The sequence below is a fragment of the Carya illinoinensis genome, chromosome 7 (assembly GCF_018687715.1).
Source record: "Carya illinoinensis cultivar Pawnee chromosome 7, C.illinoinensisPawnee_v1, whole genome shotgun sequence".
NCBI lineage: Eukaryota > Viridiplantae > Streptophyta > Magnoliopsida > Fagales > Juglandaceae > Carya > Carya illinoinensis.
The window spans coordinates 6056825-6067851 of record NC_056758.1 but is presented as its reverse complement, the minus strand read 5'-3'; the positions used below and the strand labels follow the sequence as shown (position 1 = coordinate 6067851).

At 36.2% G+C, this 11027-nt stretch overlaps 1 protein-coding gene across 1 annotated transcript; it reads right to left on the bottom strand.

Moving 5' to 3' along the window:
• Window positions 1-2910: 2910 nt before the first annotated feature.
• LOC122315183 (L-type lectin-domain containing receptor kinase IX.1-like) lies at window positions 2911-5431 on the bottom strand. Its single transcript, XM_043130971.1, has one exon. It carries the CDS (start codon window positions 4964-4966, stop codon window positions 3041-3043), a length of 1926 nt encoding a protein of 641 aa, XP_042986905.1. The 5' UTR covers window positions 4967-5431; the 3' UTR covers window positions 2911-3040.
• Window positions 5432-11027: the final 5596 nt, after the last annotated feature.

Genomic DNA, 11027 nt, shown 5'->3' with positions numbered 1-11027 from the left:
TTTTTTTTATCATCACAAGATAAGGGTGTATATCATTCTTAGAGACACCAAAGGGGACACTGTTATGCCCGCTAGCAAGTTGGAAGCTAAGGCCCAATATCTTGGAACTATCAAACTGCTGGCCATGTTCCGAGGCTTACAACTATGTGCAAATTGTGATATCCCATTTTTACGTGTATTTTTATAGAATGATTTTTTTGATTATTATAATTAGTGATTTTCTTGTTTAAATTAAAGGTGATTTTTGCAATATTATTTTTATAACTTTTTAAGTTGTAAAATTATTTTAACATACCTTCTTGCTTATTATTATTGTTTTGTATTTAAATTACTTTTTAATTTAAATTAGTTTATTCTTGGGCTTTAAAATTATTGTGTTATTGGATTTTATTATTTTATTTTATTTAATCACTGCGTTTGAACTATTTTATTTTACTTTCTGTTTTGAAAATAATTTTCGTTGGATCAGTTTTTTGACCTAAGTTGTGAGGTTTGGACCTCATTTCTTTTCCCTTCCTTTTTCTTATTCCCCATTTTCTTTTCTCCTATTTTTTTTCTCTTTTTATTCTTTCTTTTTCTTCATTCTTTTTCTCTTCCCTTGCTTCTTGCCCGCACAACCCATTTCCCTCCCTTCTCCCCCGTCAGTTTCTTCTCCCTCACTCAGCGCCGCCATGCACAGCCCGTGTCTAACACCACCCACCCTAGTTGCTTCCCCACTGGCTAGTGAACATCTCCCTCCATTTTCAGGCCACCCTAAGCCACTATTAGCCTCCAAGTGCACCACCAAGCCACGACCTCTTTTTCTTCCAGCTCTACCGTGCGCTGCCCATTGCGATCATTGTTGCTTCCATTCTCTTCCCCATCAGTCGACGACCTTACTCTCCATTTTCAGCCCTCCAAATGTTGCCTAACTCCTCCACGCTCAGCTTCAAGCCGCGTGGACTAAGCCTCCCCGCATCGCCGTTGGTCACTATTTATTCACCACTTCATTATTGTCCCTCTAGCATCCCAAACCACCCATCCCAGCCTCAATCCACCACCGGTGAAGCTCAACCAACTCACTCTCCAATTTGGCCTTTTTGGCCTTCAACCACCATTTGTGCTACCACCCACGGCCAACCACCACTTTCATTAGCTACACCAACGCCCATAAGTCCTACCCTAGCTTTTCTTAATCTTCGTTTATCCCCATTCAAATATGGGTATTTTGCGACTCACGGCCACAATGCATTTTTCACTATGACATTGCCTTTTCGCTACATTTTACAGTTCCTTGATCATTCAGAAGTTATTTTATAGTGCTATAAGTATTTTTCCAAACAACTCTTGTGATTTAAATATATTTATACTTTAAAAATTTTTTTCGTGAATTGGTTTGTTGTGCCGAGTTGAGTCTAAGGAGTTTGGGGGTCGGTTAGAATGGAGGACGGAGTTGTTGGTTTGATTGGATGATGTTGGGTTTTGTGGGATATTTTTGTGACTTGCTGCATGCATTGCATGGTGCACGCATGATCATGTTTTGTAAAATGAAAATTGGATTTTTTGCATAGTGCATGCATATTCATGGATATGAATGAAAAACTGGGTTTTCATAGGTAAAATGGCTTTTTGGGTGTGTGTATATCATGACCCCAAGTTGAGATGGAGCATTATCTCGATGAAGCTCCTCTGGTCATTCGGAAGTGCAATATACTGAGTGACGTTCCCTAGGTTGTCGTTGGGCGACAACGGGATCAGACAAGATGTTAACGTTTTCGTGCCGACTCCGTGGCCACTCTGCTAGAGGGGCTAAGAGGATGCTTGGTTAGGAATGCACTAGGCGCAAAACTGGGCATTGCTCATTATGAAGTCACATGCATGGTTGTTATCCATGGTATGGCGAAGGAAGCCAGGGTATGCGGATGGTCTCTAGGGGAGATCATGATGTATATGGTTAAAATGTATAATGGACCATTTTTCAGGAAAATGGTGAGATTTGATTAATGGATTTTATGTTAGGCCATTTTCTGGGAAAATGGTAGATATGTTTTAATGGACCGAATTTACAGTTCAAATGGAATTTTTGACGTGCGTGGAAATTTATACATTTTCAGGGAAAGGATGATTTTTGAGTCACATGCATATAGCATCATGTTCATGCATATTGTTATTGCATGAATGTATTTTATCTTGTTGGTTATTTGGTCTATTACTTACCTGTGGTACTGTTTCTTGGTACTATAAATTTTGATGCAGATGATGAAGAGGTTGAGCCAGAAAAGGCGGCTCTGTCGGAGGAATGAATTGGTGTTCCATGCTTGTATAAGGGAAATTATTTTCCTGCTTTTAAATTATGTATTCTGGTTTATGACTTTGTTGTTGGAAACTTGTAATATTTTTTATACGCTTATGTTTAAGCAAACTTGTATTTAAACAATTTTGGTATTTAGTGGTCGACTTAACTCATTTCGTTACATTGTTTTTATTATACACTTTTGATTGTGCACATACTTGACACTTAGAGAAGGGATGCGTGACCCGTGTTGTCATCATCCTGACGCCTCAATTTTCATGTGTCCGTACATGAAAGTTGGGGATGTCACACAAATATAGGGATTGCTAATCTCATTCTAGAAAGTGATTGTTTGATGATGGTCAATGAGATCCAAAATGTTACTGATTTACATACCCCACAAAGAGTTTTAGTTCAAGAAACAAAAGAGATTTATGCAATTTTTCAAAGATTGCAAAGTTCAACATGCTAATCGATTAGGGAATGAAGTGGCACATAGGCTTGCCGTTATGCTTGGAATGTTGAAAACAATGAGATGTGGCGGGATAATGTTCCTATTGATGTGTCTCAAGCCTTGTGGCTAGACAAAAACACTTTGTAATGTTTTCTTTAATAATACGAAGCTTTACTATTAAAAATAAAAGGGGACTAGCAATTTGGCTTTTTCTTCATAGATTGTACTATGTATTAATCCGTACAAAAGGAACGCAAAGACAAAAAGCCTAGAGCTTGACAAATCAAGATGCACATGGTTCACAGTTCACACGCTCAACGACCGTCGTCTAGACTTGTAGTTATAAAAGGTTCACCAGAGCTAACTAATGGTGTGGGTACATGATACAAAGGAACAGGCATATTCAAAGGAAGATTTGGCATTGCAGCCTCAAAATTAAGAACATGAATTGCTTGCCTTATTGATGGCCTAAGACTTCGATCAGGATGAGCACACCACAGTCCGACAATCATTAAACACTCTACCTCCTTCTCCTCAAAATCCATATGCAATCTCTCATCAATCGCCAAACGAAGCCTTCCACTTCCATAAAGATTCCAAACCCACTCTACCAATCCCATTGCATAATCCTTTTCTGGAGGGTCAGTTGACTTCCGTCCGGTAGCAATTTCTAATGTAACCACACCATAACTGTATACATCTGACTCTTTACTAGCCCTTCCAGTGGCTATGTATTCTGGAGCCATATAGCCTAATGTTCCAGCCAATCCAGTCGTCTGAGGACCTAGCTCATGGTCCATGAGCCGAGCCAATCCAAAGTCTCCAAGCTTCACATTAAAGCTAGAATCAAGCATTACATTGCTCGATTTGATGTCTCGGTGAACGACACATTGCTCCCATTCTTCATGGAGATAAAGCAGCGCAGATGCCAACCCAGAAGCTATCTTGTATCTCCCTGCCCAAGTTAAAGGACTCCTTTTCCCAAACAAATGCATATCAAGGCTACCATTTGGCATAAACTCGTAAACAAGTAGGAACTCACCATTGTCATGGCACCATCCTATGAGTTGAACCAGATTCCTGTGTCTAATCCTGCTAATAATTTTTACCTCAGTTATGTATTCCTTTCTTCCCTGTTTAGACCCCCTTGAGATTTTCTTCACAGCAACTGCTATATCCAAATCTATTAAGTACCCCTTGTAGACGGCACCAAACCCTCCTTCTCCCAACTTCTTGTCATTCGAAAAATTGTTGGTGGCTAAAGCAAGATATCGATGCGAAAATCTTCTGGGTCCTGCTCCTCTCTCAAGGTCTTCATTAATTGATGTCAAGTTCACAGTCTCGTTTGTTTCAACTTTCTTTTTCATTACCTTCCACGCCAACAATATTACACAAGTTACAATTGCTACAGCTATCAGAACACCAGCTGAAACTGTTAGACCAACCACTAAACTCTTCCTGTTTTCATTCTTCCCCCTTCTTTCCTTTCTTTCCAAACTTGAACTGAATTCCCATGACTGAATTTTATTGCGCTCTCCAAATTGACTTGTACCAGCTGAAAATCCAACAATGACCCACTCTGGAAGAACCTGCATGAGATCAATTTCAAAAGAAAGACTCGTATTCTCCTGAGCATTAGAGGTAGTTTGATATTTCCAAGAGACGCTCAAGTTCTTTGTAGAAGCATCGTAAGTGACCCATACATCAGCGGCATCTCCACTGTGTGAGCTAGCATTCCAAGAAGTGTATTTTGTGGAAGCAATTGAGTTGTTATTAATTCCCACATGCTCAAATGGAGGATCCCATTCCTGGTTCACGTACGAGTCAAATTCGACATGAACAATGTGATTCTGAGATGAATCACTGGTTGATGTGTTGAATAGGCCTAAAAATCCACCAGCTGAGTTCAGAGGGACTTCGAACCCGACAGGAGCCAAGAAGAAGGCTAAACCATGGCCATATTCAGCACGACCTTGGGTGTCGATAATGAAGGAGAAATGTGTGCTAAAGTTAGTGAGTATTCCTGTATCAGAGTCCCAGAGAGGCACCCTCTCAGAATAGATGGCTCGGCCGACCCGGCATACGTAAGTATATCTATTGATCAACTCAATGGCTCCAACAGAAGGTGCTGCATCTCCCAAGTATAGTATGTTACCAGCGTTGGGTTCAAAGCGAGTTATACGGAAATAAACTGTGTGAGCGGTGCGAAGAAGTAGAAGGAAGAAGAAGAGAAGAAACATGGGTTTTTTGTCGTAAAAAAGTAATCCACGGCTTGGAAAGTATAGAGGGAAAGAGAGATAAAAGAGAGAGCAGTTGGATAACTTGGCGTCGAAATAGAACCTAAAGTTTCAGTTTATAGCTTCAAGATGCCGAGTTTTAGCCCCTGGATATATAATTCTACAGCCCGCCAGATATATAGTTCTTAATTAGGAAGCGTCGTCAAAAACAGAGACTTTTACGCATATTCCATATACTGAGACTTGTAGTCTGATTGCTCGCCGGCATACAATTGGCGCCAACAGAAATTAAGTGAAATATAAAACAAACAATCTATAGTGATAACCTTGAATATTGGATTTATCAAGATCCTGAATTTCCGAATAAGTTAATTTGAGAGAAATTGAACCTGAATTTCCGAATACGAAGCTTAGCTCATGGCATCCTTCTTTTGCAAATATTCTAAACTGAAATCGACATTTGTTAAATTAATGTGGATGTTAAGGAATTTTGCACGCTTCTATGGAGTAAGAGGTGGGTGTAAATATTAGTCCAAAGTCAATGCGTAAATAGAGAGCCTCCAACTTTAAAGTCAATGTGGAAATAGAGAACCTCCAACTTTAAAGCCAGCCGTGATAGCAATCCTCCAAATAAGGCCCCCCACTTTTTCTAAAAGTCTTTTGGCGTAAATGGTGGAATTTTGTCGCAGTCAGCTGAGATCTAGGATTTTGTCGGAGGGTACTACAAAACTTCCACTGGAGTAGTGAAAATCCAAGATGAATCCAAGGCTGCATAATTTGAAGGAAGCTGCCATGCAAACCCCGCTTCTTGACCTACCTATCTTCTCCTCGACTTTCATTATAGAATGTGATGCATCGCAAACATCTATAGGAGCAATGTTTGTTGAAGAAAATTGAGTGGATACGGTAATCAAATAAATAAATGCGATTTAAGACGTGTAGAATACTATGATCTTTAAGGTAATAATTATCCCATACTTGGAAGAATTTGCTACAGGTTACAAGTAATTCATTTCTAAAATATAAAGAAGTCACCAACTAGAGATAGCAATTCTAAACTTTTTCCTTTAAAATTTATATATAAAATTATGTAAGTGACTGAAAAAATGAGATAATGATGTCATAAAATTTATAGATTTTATCCTCTTTTTATAGAGAATGAAATGACACATTGTGAAAAATTATAATTCTTAACTTTTTAATTGGTAATTATTAATTTAAAAGATATAATATTTTACTTAAAGACCAAGAGGCATGCCTAGCCCATGTTTTAATTCTCCCCTAGTGCCTATTCGGTTGAATTAATCTTTTGAAGCATTGCACCAATTCAACGTGCCTATTCTGCCCATGTGCAACCGCCCAAGTTTTTTGACTGTTAGCCCACGCGTAAGACCTGGCCATCTCATGCCCAAGTCCAATAAATTATTTATTTCATAAAATAAGTCGGTGCATTAATGTCCCTCTACCACTAAGCCATGCCTCTACTTGTGGTAATGTTCCCACGAAAAAATATAACCCAAATTCAATAAATTCATATATTTAACATAAGAAACTACAATAAATATTACAATCCCCTATTTAGGTCGCGATAATAAATTTTTGATCAAATACTGATATCTTCATGCATACAAGAGAGTATCAATTGACTTGAACCTTCAATTAGTGTAAGTATCTCAAATTTCTAACAAATTAATGGTGGCATGGGCTTAAACAAAACTTTATACCTTAGAACGTACAGAAATACCACACATGATTCTAACCAATTTTAGTGAGATATCTTACCAATAAGTTTGCACTAATCCATGTGGTCCATCTTGCCATTCATGAAATAATGTAAACCTTAAACTTTGGTTAGAAGTTGTCCCCACCTCTTATGTACATATAGATAAAGTTCCTTTTGTGTCTTTATTACTTCATACACTTATACAACTATTAAAGTTTATTAAGAGCATAATAAGCATCATTCATTTAGCATAACAGTCAGCACTAACTGTAATGACTGATCCAAAATTTATTAGGGATAAAAGTTGGATAAGTTATTGAACCTAAAATAGGCTTAATGGATCATATATATAGGATAAGTTTACAAGTTATTATTTATTGAAACTTAGTTAGGCCAGAGGCTTGAAATTTTATTTTAAATCGCAAGGGTGTAGTTGATGATTTTGGAGAATATCAATGGGCTAATATTTATAGAAGCCCAAGTTAGATTAGTCAAATAATTTTTGGAAAGACTCCGGGCCCATAAATTATTATGGTAGATTATAAGGTTTTATTGGGCTCAATAATTGGACAAAAGCCCATTTAGGCATTATTTGATTACACAAATTAAATCATCTCATCTCATATAATTATTATAATTTTTTCAAATTCCTAGACAAAATAATATAAACAATTCAACTCTTTTAAATCTTTAAAAAAATTATATTTTAATATTATTTTATTTAACTTTTAATTTTTATTTTATCTTATCTCATTTCATTTTTGTAACCAAACCGAGGCCTTAATATTTATGGATCAAATGGGCCCTATTTAATTGGTGATAGGCTCAACTATTATTCTAAGGCCCAAAAATACTTACCAAACGAATTGGACTTATTTTGGATTTTGGATAATGCCCATATGAATTAATTAAATACTTGATCCATGAAAATATGGACAAGCCGAAGTGATTATTTAGACCGCTTAAACCAGCCCAACCAATTTGTTAAGTTCATACACTACCCAAGACATAGGCCTAGATATTTTGAAATGGACCCAAACCAAAGCCCATGAGCTAAGCCTAAAAGCACTGTCTTAAACCTGTGCATAATTCCATGCACGTTGATTTCTCCTTTTTTTATTTTTCAATTAGGGTTTCCAACAACGTTTATATATAGATAAAGATCATGCACAACGATTTTTTCCCCACTACTTTAGCCCCCTCCAGTTAAGCAACTATTAAAGGCATTTCTAAAATCCGATTATGACATTGACCACCATTTTGCCTTTCAGATTAAGGATGTATATTAGATGAGTAGTGACTGTTGTGATTAGTAGCGAGTCTCATGCAACTCCACCACGGGTCATGTAATTGAACTCTCCCTCCACGATATAAAGAACGTCACCATTATGCATCTAGTTTTATCGATACAACTTGGTTTGTAGGCAATGAAATTGGGGTTGCATAGCTAATGTGTAAGACCTAGACCTAACACCAAGCCCAAACCAAGCACGAGTTCTATAATTTTTTATTTATATATGTATAGGTGGTCCACTTGAGATTTATAGAAAGATTTTGAATAGGCTTCAAGTTCAAAAGTTTCTATTGGTGGAATATGGATTTTTATATTGGGCCTAAATTAGGTTTCTCGAACAATATTGATGATAAGTCCATCTAATGATTTATAAATCAAGTGTGCCCTTTTTAATTAGTGGTGGCCCAAGATATTATTCTAAAACTTGGTTTGTTAAAAAAAATTATCGAGAACTTCGCCTGTTAAAAAAAATTATTGAAAAGAAAATTATCGAGAACTTGGCCTGTTAAAAAAAATTACTATAAAAAATCTAAGGAGATTTTTTAATCAGTTAAAATAGACCCAAAAGGAAAGCCCACGAACTAAGCCCAAGAGGGCTACTTTAGACCTATGCATAACTCCATGCACATTGATTTCTACCTTTTCTTTCATTAGGGTTTCAATAGTGTGTACATATATAGATATATACTAGGTCAAAGCAACATGCATTTGACCTAGTATATATATTTTGCCAGCCTAGTTGGAGCAAGTCTCATGTGATGATTGTCACATGCATTTGGCTATTTGTAATTTATATTTTGCTAGCATTTTCTTTTCAAGCTGAAAATACTGGAAGCAAGTGGTGCTTATTGATGCTTTCAGCTGCTTGGGTCTGATTGCTTTTGCAGAAATTATGATATGCAAAATGTGGTTGTTTCTTCACTGTGTGCACACACATACTTGAAAAAAAGAAAATTTTCACTTTGCAAAATTAGTATTTGCATAGAAAGTGAGGATATTAGTGTTTTAGTGGTAATTTGAGATTTGGGTGTTTGGAACTAAGGTACTTTCCCAATCCCCATTAAGTTAGTTATTTAAAAAAGTTATTTTTTATATTCTTATTATTCTTTAGTTTCCTGCAAGCTTATTTATTAAGAGCGATGCTACTCTGCTTGATTCAAAGTACTATTATATTTTATCAAGATAAAAAAATAAAAAAATGTGAAATTGTGGAACACATAACAAATTAGGTTCATGTAGCCATCTTGCATGGAAAACTATATTGGTGGTGTGGGACTTCAGACCAGTTTCATGCTTATTGCAAGTGTGAGTAAGAAATTAATGGAAAATTATGGATTCTCCATCACTTTCTTGGAACTCAAAAGCTATTTCACCAGATGCTTTTGCTCTTCTGGAAACACTGCTATTTCCAAGTGATTGTTTAGTAGGAAACCGTTTTTTATACTTGGACCATAGGATATAATTGTGGAAATGATGTTCTCCCTACAAATGATATTTCTCAAATTAAAAATTGGTATACAAGTGACCTCTTCTATATGGAAAAATAGAAAGTTTCTATGGACCATAATCACAACATGGTTATTAAACAAAATAATGTATCAAATCAATCATCTATGAAAACAGATTTCCTACAAGTGTTTACCTATGACCATTTCTCTTACTAAATGAAACCAGTATTCCAAAATCATAAACATTTGGAGATGCTGGTTGAAAAATTTTCACTTCTTGAGACATATTTGATTGTGTGAAAGTGTTGTTCATTCGAGAATATATTTGGGAAAAAGTGGAGTAACGTGCAAGGCACGTTTGCCCAACAATGTTTCACAGTCAAAAGTAGTAACCACTGAAGCACTAAAACATATCAACAACCTTCTGTTTGCAAGCAGGATTTATATCCTAAATGTTGCTTAGTACTTTGATATCCTTCTTTTAAAATAAATAAATACTATGAAAACATTGGAAGATGAATTTTTCTCAGCTCAATGCATGGTGAAAGGAATTTTTCTCATTAATATAATATACAAAAAGAAACATGTTGAAAGAGGACAACTCTTTCTAACTTAGACCTTAACAATTACTTGGAATCAAAACCAAAGAAAGCATATTGCAACTAGAAGCAAAGCATGTATATCATAGCATCAACAGAGGTGTAGGAATTCCTAATTGCTAGACATTACAAACACTCAAGACAATCATCCATGTAAATAATTAAAACTAAAACAAATATTACTAATACATAAAAATTAGAATCGCTGTATAGATGCAAACCTCATAAGAAATAAAAATTCCTACAACAAATTGTACTGTATTTTCCATGAGAGAGAAAAATAGAAAGCACTACAGGCTTAATTTCCTTCACATACAATAGAAAGGACCAAAGCTACCTGTTCCAAAAGCAAACTAGCAATTTCTATGAGAAAATACTACCAACCAGTCTGACAACACATACAGATCTTCTTGCCCACCAAAAATACCAAAGAGAGAACAAGAAAGGTGAAGTGCGATATGCATCCAAGTGGCACCAATTTTGAAAACCATTTCAGATTGGGGTAGAAGGTGTTCCTTTAAGACCTATATAAGAATTATGCCTTCATGCCAATCTCATTCAACAAGCCCAGCAATAGGTATTATACAGCTTAGTGTCAAGTCAGACACATCTTTTGTATAATTCATTGAAAAAATGAGCCAAAGCCTCTAATACTGTTGCCAATTCAGACAAGTTGAAATTTCTAAATCTCACTACTCATGACTATCTTTTGCATGTGGCTTCTTTCATATAACATTGTGCATGTGCCCTCCCACAAACCCTATAGACTTCGGTTCCTTTGCCAACTATGATAAAACTCATGCTTTCCATGTGTTACTTCTTTGTTGCCTCGAACATAGAGGCCAAAACAAGGAAAAGCATAAACACTCCAATTCTATTTTATTTTCACTTACTTTTAAACAAATTCTCAGTCTTTTTCCCAAATCTTTGCAGTATCCAATGAGGCCAATCAAACTCCAAAAAGCAACTATCTACTGCTTTCCACGAATTTACTAAAACC